At 43.8% G+C, this 20625-nt stretch overlaps 1 protein-coding gene across 4 annotated transcripts in view; it reads right to left on the bottom strand.

The window, feature by feature from the left end:
* RIPOR2 (RHO family interacting cell polarization regulator 2) overlaps positions 1 to 20625 on the bottom strand; it is a 218556-nt gene that overhangs the window by 94580 nt on the left and 103351 nt on the right. Inside the window, exon 1 of one of the 4 annotated variants that reach the window (XM_058667377.1) lies at positions 16337 to 16688. The exons of 1 other annotated variant lie outside the window; for it this stretch is intronic. In XM_058667377.1, the coding sequence (XP_058523360.1) occupies positions 16337 to 16559 (223 nt within the window). In that variant the 5' untranslated portion in view covers positions 16560 to 16688. Of the gene's footprint in view, positions 1 to 16336; positions 16689 to 20625 lie in introns of those variants that run through there. 2 more of the 4 variants (XM_058667360.1, XM_058667357.1) reach the window with 2 other exon arrangements.

The following is a 20625-nucleotide window of genomic DNA, read 5'->3' as shown; positions in this document are numbered from 1 at the left end:
TAACATCTAAGCATTTTGTTAGGCCTAGCAATGAATGAACCTAGCCTTATCCTAAGGAAGGCTCCCCTGCACCCATACTTCTCACTTTTGCACCACGTGGCCTGGAGGGCTGCGTAGGTGGAAGATACACAGCTGCCAGGAAGTAAAATGCTCTCCACGAACAGCACACTCTTCTCTCTAGGAACTCAAAGACTGGATTTGCGGGGCTGTTATTGTGATGTAGTGGGTGAAGTTGATGCTTATAATGCTGGCATCCCCCATAGACACCAGTTTGAATTCCAGCTGTTCTACTTCTGATCCAGCTGCCTGCTAAAGCTTCTGAGAACGCAGCATAGATGACCTAAATATTTGGTCCTCTGCCATCCACATGGGAGTCTCAGATGGGACTCTAGGCTGCTGACTTCAGCCTGGCCTAGCTCCAGTTGTTGTGGCCATTTGGGGACTCTCTCTTTTTCTCTGTAACTCTGCCTTTCAAATAAAAACATACATTTTTTTAAACATTCATTTAAAAAACCTGCATGATTATTGCATTACATTATAGTGGATATTTTCTGCTACAACGACCTAAACCAGTAGTTCTCAATTTTTATTTTTTTAAAATCTTTTTTTAAGATTTATTTATTTTTTATTACAAAGTCAGATATACAGAGAGGAGGAGAGACAGAGGGGAAGATCCTCCGTCCAATGATTCACTCCCCAAGTGGGCTGCAACGGCCAGTGCTATGCCGATCTGAAGCCGGGAACCAGGAACTTCCTCCAGGTCTGCCACACGGGTGTGGGGTCCCAAAGCATTGGGCCGTCCTCGACTGCTTTCCCAGGCCACAAGCAGGGAAGTGGATGGGAAGCAGAGCTGCCAGGACTAGAACCGGCGCCCATATGGGATCCCGGGACGTTCAAGACAAGGACTTTAGCTGCTAGGCCACACCGCCGGGCCCTATTTTTTTAAATCTTAAGACCAATTTACACTAATATATATATATGTGTGTGTCACTAATATATAGATATATGACATGTGTCACATGTCATAGCCAAATATTTTTATATATATATATAAAATCTAGATCAGCCATTTCGAAGTTTGATGATCTCAGCAACATTTTATACTCTTGAAAAAATACTGAGGGCTTTGAGGACCCTTATAATGAATCTTCAAAACCTAGAGGTGCTCAGATCACATGGGAAGAACCAGTAACCTAGACTGACAGAAAGTGTGGCAGAATACTAACTTAGAACATTTTTAGAGTTCTGAACCTCATAGGCAGAAACAGCATACACTCAACCAAAAAGGATTGCTGTGCAGGATCAGGCTAAGCTAGGGAGAACAGCGAGCTTGAAACAGGGGGACAACCAAAGCCATGGATGAAGCTCCCCGGGCTGTGTACACACATCCTCTCTCAGCACCTCCCATACTCCTGCTCCTGGACTCAATTTAGTTGCCCTTTAAGGTCAGGGCCACCTGCGCAGGCCTGGGAATTATTAGAAAGCCAAGCTCTGCAGAGCATCTGATGCCTCCCCCTCACCCGTCCCCTGCCAAATCCCTCTGAGTCTTCCCCTCCCCTGCAAACATACATTTTCATGCACAGTCCAGATCCTGGACACAAGATCCATCCCGAGGGCTGCCCAGTTTCACTTTGCAAAGGTGAAAGTGGAAACCTAACTCCCCCAACACGGCTTGCTCAACCCACAAAGCCTTCTTTGGTAGTGGTAGGGAGCTGGGCCCTGGCCCTGTTTCCCCTCTGTCCTGGGCGGGCACAAATAATCCCTGCTGCTGGCAGCTTCAGTAGGAGCTGTGACAACAGGACACAGCACTGTCACCCTCCATAATTAGCCAGGCAAGCTAGGCTGCCGAAATATCAGCACACTGACAGCCTTCTTGCACCTAGTAAATTATTCACGCACCAAAGTGTAATCAGCTGTCACATTCAAAATAGGTCATGTGCATGCAAAGGCTGCTGGAGGTGAAAACTTTGCAGCAAGAATAAAACAGCCAAGTGCTTTGGTTTAAGCAAATCTCCAAAGACAGTGGCTTCCTAAGCAGTCCTGCGTCCTTTCGTTGTCTCCAGGCCGCGTTTTCAGAGTGGCTGTGGCAGAGGTAGAAAACAGCTGTCTGCTGGCAAGTGTGAGGATGAGGGGATGTGAGGCTCGATTTCAGCCTTTCCCCGCCCTTCACCACAGTGCCTCAAGGGGCTCCTTGAAGGGAAAATGAACACTGATGCCTGCTCTCTTTGGTTCTCTGCACACACAAAAGTGGTTGAGTCACAATGACAACGATCCACTCGATCTGTGATGGCACACAGGCCCTCTGAGAAGTACCGCTCAACCCTGAGAGCCACACTCACAGCTGAGTTCAAGTCCAGTAGCCATAGGCCGTGTGTCCCTGTGTTCAGTTCCGAATCCGACACTGGAGCTTCTTCATTGCTCAGAACACACTTGCCCTCTTGTCGGCAGTGGATACGTGATTTACTCAGCTCCAGTGCCTGGGGAAATACCAATGCTGGCCGGGCTATTTCAAGGGAGAGTTGTTGGTGTGTTCCTATGTTCTTTTCATGGTTTCTGAGAATACAAAGAACGTTCTTCCAGAAGGAAGAACATTTTTTCCCCCTAGTATTAGAATAAAGGAAGTAATTGAAGACATAGCTTGTGGGATTTGAGTTAAAATAAAAGCAAATGTGCTGCCTGCTGGCTGTTGACTGTTATGTGGATGTGTAATACAGAGGCTGATAGAACTCCTGGGGAAGGCAAAAGGGAGAGGTTTAGTAATGGGATGGATCCCTCACCGGCCTTCTGTGAGAATATCTACAAGCCTTTAGATTTTTTCCAGTTCAGAGTCTAAGCATATGTGAGGGGAGCCAAGACTTTCATAGAAAATGGAATTAAAAGACATGTTGATTTGGGAGTGAAACGTTTTTGAAATCCATGCATAGCTTTTTGACAGTGGGCATTTCCTACAAGCTTTTGCACAGCCTCTTGTACAGCTGTGGAGCAAATGAGCAATGGAACACTAGAGTGTGGTGTGTATAGCATCAACTGCAGGGAGAGCATGGCAGGATGAGCGATCAGCTTTTGTGTTTGTGGTAAGCCTGCTTCCAAGGCGTACAACTCCTCATCTTCAAGAATTCAACTGCAAGGAACTGCCCATGAGGATTTTTCCTTTAGTCTCTATCAGGGTCGAACATTTTGTATCACGTGATTCCTGGTCTTACGGAACAGTCCATAGAGGTGCTACACTTTACTGCCCAGAAGCTATGATATATCTATGAGTAATTTTCACTTATGTAAGTGCTGTTTTACAGTCAACATTTCAACATGTTTCCCAAGTGCCCATGACTCTAACCACTTGGAATGGGACTTTGTGAACTTACCTGCTCTTTATTTGGGTGGTATAAACTTAACTGACCAAGACTGGGCCTGTGATTTCCCTTGGCAGCAGCTCCTTGCTCAGCCATGCCAGCTCCTGCAGCAGGTTCTCTGGGTCAGGAACAGCAGTACCACCCTACCAGACACTCAGGTTCAATGTGCAGAGACATTGGTGGTCTCTGCCCCTCCTGCCCAACCATGCCCCCATCTTGGTGCTTAGTTAGGACCAAGCTTGGCGGGATTTGGTAAGCTCTCTGTTGGATCACCACAAGTCTCCCACAAACCTCCTTGTTTTTGTGCCTTATACTCCATCCTTGTTTTCAAGACAATGATTCAATCAATTCTTTCTAGATAGACCAGATAATGTCAGTTGGTCATCACAGGCGAAGATCTTCCCATTTCCCACTGAGTTAAGACTAAGGTCCTTTAGTGCTCTTAGACCCACATTCCTACATTCTGCCCCTGTCCACCTTGTACCCAGCTATGCCCTCAGTGCTGTTCCCACACATCCAGGCACTCAGACCTTGACCTCTGGGACTCTGTCAGCAAAGCTTTCCCGACCCATTCTTCCCGGTCCCCTTGCCCTGTCCTGATTTGCCCACACAACATGTAGTATTTTCTACCTTTTTTTCTCTTGTCTGCTGCCGTCCCCCATCACAATTCAGTGAGTCCAAAAGGCCTGAGATTTTATCCTATTCACTACTGAGTTCCAAAAGCCAGTAAAGACTGGCTCTCAGCCCATGGAAGACTTCCAAAAGATGTTCCTCAAATGGATAAATTAAAAAAAAAATAATGGATGTCCCTAAATAGTTCTGGAGTTCCTGCTGGGGCCACATCTTCTATTTCACTTCTTCTTCAGACAGCTACAGTGAGTGCCAGCCTCAGAGTATTTACACAGAGATCTCTAGCCAATTCCTGACCAGGAAAGAGTTAGCAAAACGAATCCTATTCTGAATACTCACATATGCAGTAATAAAGAAAACAGCCTTCCTAAGAGAATGCAGACACATCTGGCCTCAGTCAGAGGTAGCTCCCACAAGCCACTGCTAGCTTTGTGAAAATCCAGCTCCCTCCTGGTAGACTTACCCTGCTCAAAGGAAGGAAAGGGCTCTGCAATCAGCAATTAATCTCCATAACTTTTTAATTTTGCAAAATTGAAATTCTAGGTTCATAAACAACTCCCCATCCATTGCTTCCTTTAGCCCTTGGCAACCAACAATTTACTTACTGTTTTTAAGAATTTGGCTGCTTTAAGAATGTTCCAATAGGTAGAATAATAGACTGTATCCTTTTTTTGATGATTGGTTTAACATTTTGTCCTTATTATTTTAAGATTTACTTATTCACTTGAAAGTCTGATTTACAGAGAGAGGGAGAGACAAATGGCTGCGGCAGCTAGGGCAGCTCAAAGTCAAAGCCAGGAGCCAAGAGCTTCTTTCAGGTCTCCCACATGATTAGCAGAGCCCCCAAGCACTTGGGCCATCTTAGGCTGCTTTTTATTTCCAGGCCATTAGCAAGACACTGGATGGGATGTGAACAGCTGGGACAAGAACCAGCACTTATATTGGCTGCTGGCACCTTAGATACTGGCTTTGCTTACTATGGCACAATACTAGCCCTTTGTTTTTAAGTTTTATCCATGTTGTAGTGTGTCTTTAAATTTCATTCCTTTTCAAGACTGACTGATATTCCATTGTGTGTATATACATTACTTTGAATATATGTTCCTCCATCGATGGAAGTCTGATTTTCTTTCGCCTTGCGGTTAATTTTGGCTAACTGAATGATGGCATGAATCCAGGTTTCATCTACTTTTTCAAAACTCCTTCTTTTGGTCTGGTATTCAGAATAACCGGATCATAGTGCTCTTCTAGTTTTTATTCAGGAATGCCATATTATTTTCCATAGCAGCTGTAGCAGTTCACATTCCCGTCCAACAGTGCACACGAGTAGCAGGATCCCTACTTGCCGCCACCGCCCTTCTGCCCCTCCAACCAACCCTTCCTGCTTTCCCCCTGCCTCCCCATCCGCCCAGCAAGTCAGAATTTCTCAGACAACTGACAGAGCTAAACATTCCTGCTTCTTCTGATGCTTAGCAACCTGAAGCGAGTACCCCCACTCTCCCTCCAATCTGCTAAATGTGCATGGGGGTGTGGCAGCACTTATAGTGCTCTCCTGTTGTGCTGGATTTGAAAAAGCTTCCTTGTTCTTGAATTAATATTCAGGCTGAGCAGACACACGCTGTTCTGCCTTACAGACGCAGGGAAGTGCACAAGAGCCAGTGTGGTTAAGGGATGATCAAAGCTCTGTTAATCCCATGTAATCTTCGAACATAAAGGTAATGTATTGTCCAATTGTGGTTTCTCTGGGAGGTGTTCCCTCAGGCCTGCACCACCATTCCCAAGCGAACGGGGGACTTGTCCGTGTGTCAGGAAAAGCCAGGACAACAGCCCTGAGTCACGCTTGCATATTAGTCATTCCTCATGAGGAGGTCCAAGGATTTCAAATAGATTTCAGAGACAAGTGTATCTGCAGAGTCAGATGGGAAGTGGAGTCCCTCTTCCTTGAAATGATGCAGAGGAAAAACTGGGAGGGGATGCTCCCTGTGTGCTAGCCTCTTCCCGCTAATCCAGCCATGAGTTAGGAGAATGGGTTCTTGGTCCTACTGTGATTCTTCCCTTGAGTGAGGTTTTCTCTCTTCCCCTCTCAGGGCTTTCTCTTTCAGCCCACTATGTTTATCCTTCTAACTGGCGCTGCAATGCCATGCAATGTAGCATATATCTTCCTTAAGAGATGATTAAATAGTCATAGGAGGGGATACATTCCCTCATAGTTGAGGATTTAATAATAAGACCATCCTTTTCCTGAAAAGAGGAACTAGAGGAAGAGACAGTTAAGAAACACTCAGCGATCAGAGGAAATCATTTTGACTTGGAAGTTGATGACTTAGACTGATGGCTGGCAAAGTTTTCCTCTATGGAATCAGGGAGTACATAAACATCTTAGGTAGTAAGAAAATTTCACAAATTGTTTCATTGACAAAGTTAAACTTACAATGATAATTGAGTACTGCATTTTTTGGTAACAATGGTATATTAAGGACAAAACTTAAATCCCTATTTCTTTGTGATAGAACTTTGTTTAATTAGGGTTCAAAGCTAGTGATCCAGATAACCCAATCAGTTGTAAATGTCTGCCCATAAAAACTGGTCTTAACTTGCTGGCTAGACTGAGAGACGTGTGGAGAGCTACTGACTTCTCTGGATTCAGGTCCCAGCATCACCCAGTGGGCAATAATGGCATAAACCCCTGGTTTGGGGGGTGTGGCATCAAGGTTGGGAAAACCCAGAGGCTTTCCCCCTCCCCCGTCTTCTGCATCGCAGCGCATGCTGTACATGACAACATGTCTTACCACAGATAGAAGAGGAAGCTTCTCACCCTTCACTGATTTCCTTCTCGGATTGGGCAGGATTTGGGTTGGCCCGTTCCTGGCACATCCCACCATGGCTGGTCCTGTTTGCAGTCATGTGCTCTGGTTATAACGTTTATGAACAGTGCTCAATAAATACTTGTTGATTAATTCACAGGGACTTGATTCTATTCATTTGTTCTCTGTTCTGTGTAATGTTATCATTAAGCAGATGAGCTAATGCCTATCTTCCTGTACATCTGTGTACAATTAATATATTTATACAAAATACACATACATGAGTTATTGTGATTTCCTCTAGGAGGTTTAACCACTGAAAATATTTAGAAAGCAAAGGAAGTAACAGCAAAACCAAAATGCCACAGAAACGGGCTGTTGTAGAGGCCACATTCAAAATCTTACTTACTGTCCTAAAATGCTGTAACTTATATTTAAAGTTTTCAGTGGGTGCTGTCTATAGATCAGAACTATTTTAGCATTGTGAAAGGTTAGCCTTTCTCAGAAATTACTTTTAAAGGAATTTTGTGAAGTGGTGACAGTGGAAGGCAGTAACTGGGATGTATCTACTGTAAGTAAATATTTATTCAGGAAATAGGTCCTGCACATGGCCAAAGATGCGGTTCACTGACAACATTCCTGGACGAAGCAAGCGGCCCCACTCTACAAGAAAACCACCATAGCATGGATGGCTCTTTGATATCCAAGAAAGTTTTGGAGGATAGATTGATTAACATGTGTAAGAAATCAGGCCCTTGTTCTATACCAAGTAGTGGGGTCATTTAGAGCCTTGCCTTGGTCACATGGCAGCCAGGTTTGCTAATTCATGAGCCAGAAGTAAGTTAGTGTTCCTAGGAAAACAGCCTTGCTCTAATCAGCTTGCGTCTTTGATCAAGCCAGCTCGTTCTAGTTTTTTGACAAGGACTAGGAGAAGGGAGACAGCTGAGAAAAATCACAGTTGGATAATGAGTGGCACTTATGTATTGAACCCGCAATGATTTTCAGTGAGTTTAAACATGATCTCCATTAAACCTCAGCCAATTTTGAGGAGGCAAGCATCAGCATCATCTTTATCAGAAGTATTACGTATCATCTTACCACCATGATCTCCATCACCAATACTGACTTCACCACGGCTATCACCGTCACCACCACTGCCACCATCATCATTCCTGTCACGATCCAACCCTCATCATCTTCACTGTGATTACTGCCACCACAACGCACCACGATCATCAGTACCACCATCATCATGACCACCAACATCCTCATATCAATATCATCATCACTACCATCATTGTAATCGTCATTGCCATGTGGGAAAAGCTTCAGAGGGGCTAGGCAATTTGCGTGAAGTCAAACAACCAATCCATTGATCCCATTGTGAGGTGAAACAATTTGCTCAGTGTACTTCTAATGTTCATCGTTCTAGAAAACTGATCGGTAAGAGTCAAAGATTAAAAACAGCAGTGGCTCAGAATTTCTGTATCCAAATACTCAGGAGAGCAACCTAGTCAGGAGGTCTGGCCCCACTCTGGAAGAACACGAATGTGATTTTCGATTCATAGTGTAGACTTCAAGACTACTCAACATCAATAGTTCTTTAAAACTCCTTTAAAAAATTTTTTTTTGGTTAAGATTTGAACTTTTAAATTATTTTTCAGCTGTTAGAGATGTTAATGGAAATGAACTGGGGGCTGCAGCACATGTCACCCCACGCATATTCTTACACACCTTTGTGGATAAATCAGTGGGTGGAGGAGAGTTTTTTACCCCTGTAACATTTTTAGACATGTAATTTATCTGAAGACAGCTGTCTTACAAGGGTACTTTAAAAATGTTGTAGGGGCTGGGATGGTGGCTTAGTATGCTAATCCTATACCTGCAGGGCAGCAGCCTATATGGGTGACAGTTCATGTCCTGACTGCTCCACTTTCAGTGGAGCTCTTTACTAACGGTCTGGGAGAGCAGCAGAGGGTGGCCCAAGTCCTTGGGAACCTGCACCCACATGGGACTGCTGGAGGAAGCTCCTGGTTTCAGACAGGCTTGGCTCTGCCAGCTTCAATCATCTGATGAGTGAACCAGTGGATGAAAGATCTCTTTTTCTCTCTCTCGCTTTCATCTCTCTCTGTGAATCTGCCTCTCAGATACAAATAAATAAATCTTCAAAAAAAAAAAAAACCTAGAAAAATGGAATTCAAAGATAATGTTATTCTTGCGCAAAAAGTACTGAAATCCCTGTAAATATAAACTTTCATCATATATATTACCAGGAACTTTGTGAAGACTCCTCATATTTGTAATATTTGAGTCTTTGACACATTTTCTTTAAATACCACTCTATCCACGCATTGTGCTTATTGTTAATAGAAAAATCCCATGATAGAAAGTGTTTGCTTGTTTCATTTCCTCTCAGGGCCTTTGAAGTCTGCTTTACATGAATTAAAAACATATCCAACGGCTCAGCTAGCTGCTCAATGTGTGAGCTGGAAGAGGGGTTCTCTTCTTGTTTTTCAGCTCCTTCCTTCTTCCACTGAAAGAATGACTTAGAATATTTTTTTCAGGAAAAAGGGTCTCCCCCTGCAGTTTGAGTTGCAGTGTATAAATTTTTAGTGAAACGTTTAACTCCTAATAATCCAAAGGCACAGAAGGAAAAATACGTAGTGAGAAAGGAATACTGAAACTACGTAACTTTGAGGAATTTAGGCACTTATTTTTTAACACTTAAAATGATTCCTTTTTAGGGCTAACCTGTAATACGGAAGAGATGTACTGCCTTCAGGATTTCCTCTGAATCCACTAGGTTAATGTTAATGAGCATCCTTGCACACTGAACACAAGTGTTTCTCTCTTTCGGCCAAGAAAAGAAACACCTTGCCCTCCCCAAAAGTTCTCAGCTTCCTCAAGTTCCCATTTTAAATTCCAAAGTTTTTTTTACATTGTATCCACCTCCATAAGTATCTTCTGCCTTAAGCTTTTGTGACACAAAGTTGAGGCAAGGAAAATTTTGGGGTAAAAAAAGCATATATGAAAGAAGGATGGTAATACAAATAAATAATCATTCATTTACCTTCTGGAGTAGAATCTGCCATTCTATCTGCCTGTTGATTCTAACACTGGGTTAAAATCTATCCCTTAAAAATATATAAGGTTATTTATATCAAGTAGGCTGTTTTCTTCTTCAAATGGGTATGCTATATGATGAATGGACATCTTCTGTGTACACAGCACAGAGGGCTTGTTCAGCTTGTGAGACTTACGGGCATATCCATAGATATGGAGCTGTTCAGCTTCCCGGTGTACCACCTTTCACTTTGGGTGCGCAGAGGCTATCGAACCAGCACCATGATATTCAGCAGAACACACCCATACTCAGCCGCCTCGCAAACGAGCCTAGCTTAGAGCCTGGAATACTCTCCACGGCGAGGAACTACAAGAACGTGTAGCATTCTTTAGCACTTGCATTTTTCCTTTCACTTTCATCTATTTTCCCAGGCCAGGGTTATTCACTAACTTTTTTTTTCCCTCCTTCTTTTCTTACTTTTCTGTGTCCCTCTTCTGGTACTCGAAACAGTCATTTCAATTTGGTCCAGTTAATATCTTTTCCATCTTTAAAAACTCTCCTGAAGTCAGCATAATTTTAAGTATCTTAAATGTTACAGCTTTTGGCAAACAATCCCAGGTAGGAGTTTGCCAATCAAAAATGAATGAGAAGTTGAGCAAGCTGACACATGCCAAACACATTAAAACACACTCAGTACAATTAACTGGATAAGTCACGTCTCCTTTACAGCAAGCATGTTGGCTCCAGCAAAACGAAGAGGCAGACAAGGCAAGCCTCATCACTGATTTCAGTGTTTTAGTCACAACAACGACACGCTTCTCCCCTTTTTCTTTTAAAATTGTGACAAATACAATGGATATGCACCTTTTTTCACTTTGTAGCTTAAAAAGACACATTGTAGTATATTTCTGAAAGATGAAGACATAGCTGGCTGCTGCTCATAGACATATCCAAATAAACATTTGAAATGCTTTCCTTGTACTATTGGGTCCCTTTTGGCATCAGTCTAATATACATAAGTCACGGTGAGGTCGCTGGAGGTCGTAAATCAGAGGGGTAGACTGGTGGACTGGTGACCGACAGGCTGCATAGCTTTAGTGCACTGTGCTATTTTAGTCTGTGCCCCTCACATGACACCACCTCTTTGGCACCAGCCAAAGCAAGCTTCCTAGACATCTATGGGAAGAGAATGCTTTCAGTAATCCCAGGCAGAGCTCACCCGGACATGAATTACTATGGGAGTCCTGTATCTGCTCCAGACCTCGGGATGAAGAAACCAAGGAAAATGACTCCCAAGCAAAGCCCTGCTCCAAGAACCCAGAGGTGGAAATTAAACAAACCCGGCAGATTGTGAAAACAGGCAGCAGTCAGGTCTTTCCAACCCAGGAAATGAGGGCTGCTGCTCCCTGACTCGGGTCCAGGTGATTTTTGAGAACTACTTAACAAAGTCAAACAGCAAGTCTGCATTTATCTGTGATGCAGCATAATGAAACAGAAAACACCTTCCTCTGGCCACGGTGCGTCTGTTTTTACACCCGTTTCTCTTACTCTTTCTGTGGAGAGTCTTGCTAAACCAGTCTGCCTTCCAGAATATGTTGGTTTTGTTTAGAGTCTTAGTCAAATCTCTTTTCGTTCCTTTCTACTTCCTTCTAATTTTGGAAGGGGCACATGTAATTTAGTATACACCATCGTCACCCCAGGTTATGACACAGAGCTCTTTAAACTTAGCTCTTTTAAAAAGGCACTCATTTGGTGTTTGTAGGCTGTCTACAGAGAAGGACAAAAAGTAGGCGTCTATCTTAATGACACTTCCAGTTCTGATTAGTGTTCTTCAGTTCTCCTTCTCTCTGTGAGCTGAGAAGAGTGTTAACCCTGTGGCTTGGGGAAAGGAGAGGTTTGGTTCAAAAGGAGTGGCATTTTTGTCCACCCATCTGTTTGCTCTTTTTTTTTAAAGATTTATTTATTTTATTACAAAGTCAGATATACAGAGAGGAGAAACAGAGAGGAAGGTCTTCCATCTGATGATTCACTACTACCCAAGTGAGCTCAATGGCTGGTGCTGTGCCGATCCGATGCCGGCAACCAGGAACTTCTTCCGGGTCTCCCACATGGGTGGAGGGTCCCAAAGCAGGGTGCAGGGTCCCAAAGCATTGGGCCGTCCTCTACTGCTTTCCCAGGCCACAAGCAGGGAGCTGGGTGGGAAGCAGAGCTGCTGGGACTAGAACCGGTGCCCATATGGGATCCCGGTGCGTTCAAGGCAAGGACTTTAGCTGCTAGGCCACGCCACCAGGTCCATCTGTTTACTCTTAAGGAATGACAGGCAGCTGGTGGTCAAGCAGACTTTTTCTTGCCAGGCCATCTCCATCCAAAAGGGTTTCCTTCTCAAGGAGGTGAAACCATGATCCCAGGCAGCCTTTTGGAGTAGAAGTATTCTCTCCCAGGTCTGGGGGGCATTCCAAAATCTGGTAAAAGCTTGGAATTTCCTTTTCTTTTTCCCTTCCTTTTAGTAACATCTTAAAAGATGGGTAAATGTGCCAAGAATATAAGAGCCTGAGAAGTACTTTGCACACACATTTTGAACTTGGGTTTTTTAAATTATTCTAATCATTGCATTTGGTAACAGGTTACCAAGCAGAGCTAAAATGCAGGTAATGAGGAAAGACTCTGGTGGCTTGGGAAAGATACAATAACAGCTTGACCTGCTGCCAGGGAGATATTCTGGCTGCTACAATACTGACCACCACCTGGCCAACTGTTTCTGCCCACCCAGGAATTCTGTTGTGCTATTTTTCAAGGCTGGCTGAGGCCTCCACTCTGCAAGGCCTTTTTAATTTTTTTTCCCACTCATTCCCATCATCATCACTGTTGCGGTTCTCACCCCCATCAGCACCCATCCAACTGTTTCCACCAACAAGCATCAGACTGGCTGTAAAGACTACATGGGACAAAACAAATGAAAGCCTTTTAATTTGCTAGCTTTGAAATAGCAGTAGGAAAAGAGCTTGTGATTCTAATTGTTGTTGTTTTTTAGCAAATGTAATCAAATCAATCATTTTTTCCCAGAAAGAGTAAATCTCCCTGCTAGTAATCATTTTCTAAATAACATGATGTTGGTAGAGGGGTTTGGAAAAACAAGCTTAAGGGTGTGTGTTTGTGTATAGAAAAGAGAGAGAGAGAGAGAGAGAGAGAGAGAGAGAGAGAATGAATATTGACATCTGTGGTTGCCTTCTCCAATAACATGTCAGCCTGCTGTAAAACAGAACCAAGGTTACACACACGCACCGTTTGGTTCTGTGCATTTCGACATTGTCTTGAACCACAGAGGACACTAGCTCCAGTGGGAAGCAGCTCAGACAGGCCATCCCAAAGCACATAGCAAGCATGGCTTTTTTTTTTTCATTCCAGATCTTTATGTGGCCCATGGTGTATCTAAAATAATATATATCAAAATAATTCACATTTGTATGTTTTAACCAAAAGAATCTGGTTCCTAAACCTATGTTCTTACTAGAAGAAAAGGAGTCTATAAAAATGTGTTGACAACAAGCAAATATAGTATCCTACTAGCCAGGCCCTGGGTCTTGGGTTAGGGTTATGGTGAGGGACATTCATTAAACCAGCAGCTTCCTGCGTTCTTGGGGACTAAGTGAGTGGAAGCACAGATGGAGCAGGCAACAAGCATGAGTTCTTCCAGGAACTCAGCCTGGAGCTCCACCAAAAGTTCATGGAAAAACAAAAATAATAGTATGAGCTTATTTTGGTAGAATTTTTTTTCACAAAATATAAAAAGCACATATCATGAAAAAAAAGTATGCCTGAATTTAGAAAGTTAGACGGACACAGACTCACTCTTCTAATTCCATTTTCCACTAACTTTTGAAAGCATGCTCACATGTCACTCTACAGAGATGAAGTAGGATACTGGGATTTTACAAAACGTGATCTCAGAGCGTGTATAATTAACACTTCCAATTTTGATGAAAAATGAAGCTCAGAGGCTGTACACCAGGCAAGGGCAAGGTGCTGTTTCTACCATGTTAAGCCTCTTAAAAGTTTCTTATAATTCTACTTTGAATCTACCAAGCTTGTGAATAAATTGCTGCATTCCCTCTGATCATAACAATTTTATAAACTCATATTTATACATACAGCAGAAATTCATATCTCCTGAGTCTTTGCCATGTTTTAAAGATTATTTTAAGGACTTTGTGTATAGCAATATTTAATCAGCACACTGCCCTGTGAAATTTGTTCTTTCCTTTAGGGTAAGTGGAAGAACAGGGAGCTGACATAGCCTTGTAAGGTTAAGAGCAGGTACCAACTGGGTAAGCTTGTCTCTCAATTAGCAAACACGAGCCATGCATGACTGAAAGTTGAGTGAAGACACACTGAATATCGGCCTTGGGAGAAGTCTCTCTATAATCTCCAGGATCCAGTAAAGTGGCCCATTTGGAAAGGGCGGTGACCATCACTCTGGAGCTTGATACAAACAGTAATGGCTGACCCAATACACGACTGAGGAAATGTTGCTACTGCAAGGCAGCACCAGAATTCGTCTGTCTTCCAGCTTGACTTGCCACCATGGCTGTTCAGGTTAAAATAATCACCGCATAATTCTGGATGCTAAGGAGAGTGATCCTGCAGGTTGACCGAGCCTGCCTGGTGAGCTTATGGCTTCCCTTCAGGGTGGCGCCACATGTGATGCAGGGTGCCACCTCAGTCTGTAGGTGGCACTGTTTTAGCACCCCAGTCAGGTGTAAAGAAGCAAAATTTGTATACAAGAAATGTGGGCTGGGAGACCTGGAATCCCATGCCTTGAGGGAGGGTCAGGCGAATAATTACTAAGTTGTCTGGTGCAGGCTTATTTTTCTATTCTGTAAACTCTACCAGGAGTTAGTATCTAGAAGGGTAAAACTAGAGAAAACATCTTCAAGTAGAAGTGAGAGCTGAAGATCTCATCCTAAGACTGAATTTCAAAGTCCTGATAGCTCTACATGCCTGCCATCAAAGTAAAGCAGCAGACTGAGAAACTTCCTTAAGCAGATGTGCTCGAAGCAACTTAAATTGTGATAAAAACCAAAATTATGACTTTCAATATGTGTATGTCTAGAATAGTGGATAGACATAAAATATTGACAGTGATCGCATTGTCTAGATAACCAGTTTCCAAGGGATTCTTACTATATAAGATCTTTAAATCTTTCTTTAATGCTCTTATATGACTGAGTTATTCACACACATATATACACTTACTACTACTGTTCCTTTGAAGTTACTTGATAGAATTTTTTCCAACTGCTCATTGGATGCCTATGCAAATTAGCCAAGTCATGAAGACCCATAGTCCAGATTGCCAATTATTTATTCAGTTGCAAATACGAGAAAAGATCTTGCGAAGAACCCAGTCTCATGGGCAGCAGGGAAAGAACATATTCATAGCTTACTAATCATTCAAAATCACAGCCCTTCCAGTCAAGCCCCACTGCAGTGGCAACTGACAGGAGAGTGAAGTGTAAGTGGAAGATGAGGTGGTATCAGTAGACTTCCTGGAAACTCCCAGGACTTCGGCACCCCTGCCTGGGAGAACAAGGACAGGGAGGGGAACTCCAGAGAGTTGACTGCCAATAAGTGTGGGGAAGAGCCAAAGAGGGAAAGATTTGGATTCAGATAGGGAGAGAGCCAGCGCCTGAGAGAGGTGTCTAATCCCACAGACAAGACAGCACAGGAGAGAAACTGCAGAAAGATTTAGGACTGTTTTTCTACCTTGATTAAATGTTTTGTATATATAAATTTTATAGGGCCCGGCGGCATGGCCTAGCGGCTAAAGTCCTCGCCTTGAACGCACCAGGATCCCATATGGGCGCTGGTTCTAATCCCAGCAGCTCCACTTCCCATCCAGCTCCCTGCTTGTGGCCTGGGAAAGCAGTTGAGGATGGCCCAAAGCTTTGGGACCCTGCACCCGTGTGGGAGACCCGGAAGAGGTTCCAGGTTCCCGGCTTCGGATCGGCGCGCACTGGCCCGTTGAGGCTCACTTGGGGAGTGAATCATCAGATGGAAGATCTTCCTCTCTGTCTCTCCTCCTCTCTGTATATCCGGCTTTCCAATAATAATAAAATCTTTCAAAAAAAATTTATGGTACATAGGGTCTGGGATTCCCCTTCCCCCCACCAAGTTCCCACCCCCCTGGACTGATTTTTCCCATATTATTACAATAGTTTAGTCCTTCATAAGGAGTCGCAATTCCATCAGTCTGCCTTGAGTAAATCTTTACCAAGGCATGACTTTAAGTATTGGAGAACCCACTCCACTCCCTAATCTTACCCTTTGCCTTGTAATCCTTGGGAGCCCAGTCCGATACCCACATTGCCCACCTCATTGAGTGCTGTTTCTGCTCAGTTCAGAACACCCAAGTCCTTGCCTAAACTTCCCGCAGCGTCCAAACAAAGCTAAGCAGAGCTGAATGGCTCCTGCCAGAAAGACGCATTTACCTTCACCGAAAATATCATCCTCTTCATCCACCATGAGCTCATCGGCATCCAGAGACTGCATCTTGGGCAGGACAGCGAGTGCCGAGCACCTGCAGCTGCAGCCAAGGGCAGCCTCCACCGGCAGCCGGCCGTGGCGCTCCCTCCCCGGTGGCTTCCTTTGCCTGCTTTGCCCAAGCCCTCGGGGAGGGCAGCTTCCGCATGAGCCCCAGCAAAGCAGCTTCATTCATAGGAACAGGTTTCTCTTTAGAAGAGCGAGTGCCAGGTGGGTTAATTCGCACCGCTGAGAAGAAAGAACTTTTTGGAAAGCGGCTGCAGATCCGGTTGGATGTGAATGCAGTTATCACTCAAAGTTTTGAGTGCAGTGAATTCTGTTTCAAAGCACCAACTTTCATATTTTCTTAAAGAGAAAGGGCGGGCGGCGGGGGGGCGGGGATGGCTCTTAGCTTTCTTGCTTATGAATTTGAACACAATGGGTAGCGTTGAAAGAGAGGAGGTTCACATTTCCCCTATCTGGGTTTTGCTTCAATGACAATTTATCTGAAAGTAAAGCAAGCCACTCACTGCTCAGGCTCCGCAGGCACTGGCAGGACCCGGGCTTTTATTTCACTCGGTAACTTGTTTTTCTTTCCTTTTTGAACCTCTTGCATTTGAGTAGCGGAAACTTCACAGCATTGAAACCAAATCGAACATATCCATGTAGGCACTCTTGAGCTTGATTAAATCAATGCATGGAGAGCTTCCATTTCAGAATACTAAGTCTGACACATTAGAATTTGTTGCGAAAGGAGAAAGAGGACGGTGTGATCAAAACGCAGCTCCCGTGAAAGGGACGGGCAGCCACTGAATGAAAGGCAGGCGTGAGCGCCTTGTGCTGAACTCCACCTGCTGCATGAACACGTGGCTGCAGTGTGTCCGCAGGACAATTAAGTAGCTCAGGAAATGCGATATTCAGAAAATGCTTCTTCCTTGCAACTTCATTTGTGGCGTGGCTTTCAGGAGACTCTAGTGCTGCCCTTCAAACTGAGAACCTGCAGGTCCCCACCTCCTGCAACTATGCCCTGGAACTTGCCCCAGCTTCTCCCGGAGGGGAGTCAAGATTGTGGGGCTCAAGGGATCACCCTGGAGGAAGTCAACAACAGCCACTTGAGGCCAAATGAACACTCAAGGGTATTTGCTCCTGTGTCAGGTGCTGCGGAGTTTCCTAAAGATGGCACAGCCTGGGTCCTGCCAGCATGCACAGTGGGTCTTAGCCATGGCAGGAGTCCTTCTTCAGGGAAATCTTGGAAATAGGTGTAGTGTTTGGTGCCTTGCCTGACTAGAGGCTATTGCAGGGTTTTGCTGTTTTGGTGTCTGAGGAGCAGGCTTGGCATCCTTCCTGCAGCACATGGGACAGTAGAAGTGCCCAGTGGCAGGTACCAATACCACTGCTTGCCCAGAAGTGACCTTTCTCCGCTTTGATTCCTGCCTGGATGATATATCTGGTCAAGAACTGCACTAACGGCATAAATGAAATTTAAAAGGGGCCCAAATGTGAGACTCTGGATATTGACTAGAAGATCTCGCCATGCAGCTGAATAGAAACATAGGTGTCAACGTGAGCATCATTCTGTTTCTCAGTCATTGTCCTGTTCTTCACAGCTTCATGAAGTGGCTTCCATCAACCCATTTTTACAGAGGAAGTAAAAAAGAGCTTGAATAACTTCCTAAAACTGCTGCAGATTTATCTAACTACAGAGTTAACCCATCATTCCTTGTCTGAACAGCTTTGCAGGGCAGCTGCTAATGGTCCAGGTTATTGTGTTGCCCTAAACCACCTTCTTTCCCTCCCATCTCAGAGTCATCAGGAGCTAGCATGTGAACCCTAGCGCCCCAGCCACTTCAACTGACTAATAATATAACCTGTCTAAGTCTGTTTCCTTATCTTTAAATGGGTAAAATTGTGTTCTTCCTCTTTCCCTACAATCAATCACACGTTGTAGCTCTAATCCCTATACTTTAGAATGTGTTACTTGGAAAGGTCATTGCAGATGTAGTTCGTTAAGATGAGCTTATATCAGCTGAATTGGAGCATGGTGGGTTCTTAATCCAATAGAACAAGCTTCTTTGTTAAAAAAAAAAAAGAGGAAGAGGAAGAGGAAGAGGAAGAGGAAGAGGAGGAGGAGGAGGAGGAGGAGGAGGAGGAGGAGGAAGAAGAAGAAGAAGAAGAAGAAGAAGAAGAAGAAGAAGAAAAAGAAAAAGAAGAAAAAGATACAGGCAGGGAGAACCCTGAAGATGAAGGCAAAGATTTACAAGTCAAGAACAACCAAGACTAGAGCTAGTCTACCAGCAGGTAGGAGAGAAGCCTGGGACAGCTTCTCCTCACATCCCTTGGAGGAGCCAACTCTGCCGACAGCCTGCTCTTGCACTTGTAGCCTCCAGACCTGTAAGACAATAGACTTCTATGTCGGGTATCCAACTTGTGGTACCCTGTTGTGGTGGCCCCACCCAAAAAATACACTTGCCATTTAGCTTGTTCTGCAGTTTAGGTAGGATGATTCATGTAAAGGAGCTGGCACAGCATGTGGTACAAGCTAAACACTCAGTTGTAATTATTCAACTTAAGTGTCTCATGCAGAAGTTTAGTGCATTTTTGTGATTAAAGCTTTGATGGAGATTGAAAATGATCAGTCACCATGCTTTGAACAAAATGTCAATAGCCTTACTAAGTCTCCATCAGTTTCTTCTCCAATTTAGATATCTTACAAACATAGCAAACCATTTCACAGAACAAATTACAAGTACCACTAAGAACTTCTTGAAATCAAGGAATATAGAACCAGGGTTCTTGTTTTGTAAAGTTTACAATTACCTTAGAGTGATGTGGCATATACACTTAACGGGTAACTAAGAAGGTAACTAAGAAATGAATTGCAGATGCCTGTATCCATATTGATGCATTTCAAAGCATAACATTGACCAAAAGCAGTCACATAAAAATATACATATTTGCACAAATGTCCAAAGTGGGAAAAATGAAACAACAAAAAAGAACCAAACAACTTAAATGGTACTAGAAACAGTTGTAAAGGCCTTGAGTTCATGTAACTCTCACACCAGTCCAATACTATCGGTTTAGTTCCTATCTCCGTTTTTAGTTGAAGGCCCAAGAGGAGAAATGACCTCCCCTGGCCAAGGTTCATGCAGTTCATAAATGGTAGAGCAGCTGGAATTTGACGCCATTCCTGCAGCCTGCCGCAACAGTCTTTCAGATACGTGAAAGATAAAGGGATGACGCACTCTTGGCAGCTCCCCACCTGCAAGCACTCCAAAAGTGGGCTCACCTGACTTCCTCTGCCTCAGTGGCTCCCCTTCCCCTGTCCCACCAATTTGGGAATGCCCACTCATTGTAAGGGCTTTATCTGTGAGCTCTTTCCTATGGGACGCCTTTTCTAATGTCTCTAAGTACAAAAACTTGCCCTTCTCCCCTTGACCACTTATTCATTTCTATAGGTATTCATTCCTGCCCTTCACATCTTGAGACATTAATTTGAGGTGAATTTCTTCTCAGTTTTCTTATTTCCAGATCCTCGGCACAGAGGAAGGCAGAAAGCCATTGATCTACATGTATTTTTTAAAAAAAGATTTATTTTATTTTTTATTGGAAAGTCAGATATACAGAGAGGAGGAGAGACAGAGAGGAAGATCTTCTGTCTGATGATTTACCCCTGCCCCCAAGTGGCTGCAATGGCTAGAGCTGAGTCAATCCAAAGCCAGGAGCCCGGAGCCTCTTCTGGGTCTCCCATGTGGGTGCAGGGTCCCAGGGCTTTGGGCCATCCTCAACTGCTTTCCCAGGCCACAAGCAGGGAGCTGGATGAGAAGTGGGGCTGCCAGAATTAGAACTAGCGCCCGTATGGGATCCCAGCACATTCAAGGCGAGATTTTTAGCCACTAGACTACTGCACTGGTCTACATGTATTTTTAAAATGTCAACAATGACCAAATGAATGACAGAAGCTTAATGTAAATTGGATATGAGATTGTAATAATTCCTATTTAAGAAATTAATTCTAGAATGGAGATATGAGGAAAAATTATTTTATTCTATTCTCTTATATCTTTTAATTGGAGACTACAAATTAAATCAATAAAATACAGGTGAGCAGAAAAAACATAGTAAGTTTTTCAGTATTCTTCCATACATGGGTACATGGTCACTGAAAAGAAGTGAGAACCCTGCAGAGGTATCTAGACTTGGGCTTAAGTACTATTTTAATAAAGGGTAATGAATTCTGAAGAAGTGACCAGATAAA

The sequence above is a fragment of the Ochotona princeps genome, chromosome 1, assembly GCF_030435755.1.
Source record: "Ochotona princeps isolate mOchPri1 chromosome 1, mOchPri1.hap1, whole genome shotgun sequence".
NCBI classification, from domain to species: Eukaryota; Metazoa; Chordata; class Mammalia; order Lagomorpha; family Ochotonidae; genus Ochotona; species Ochotona princeps.
This window is presented reverse-complemented; position numbering and strand designations above follow the sequence as displayed.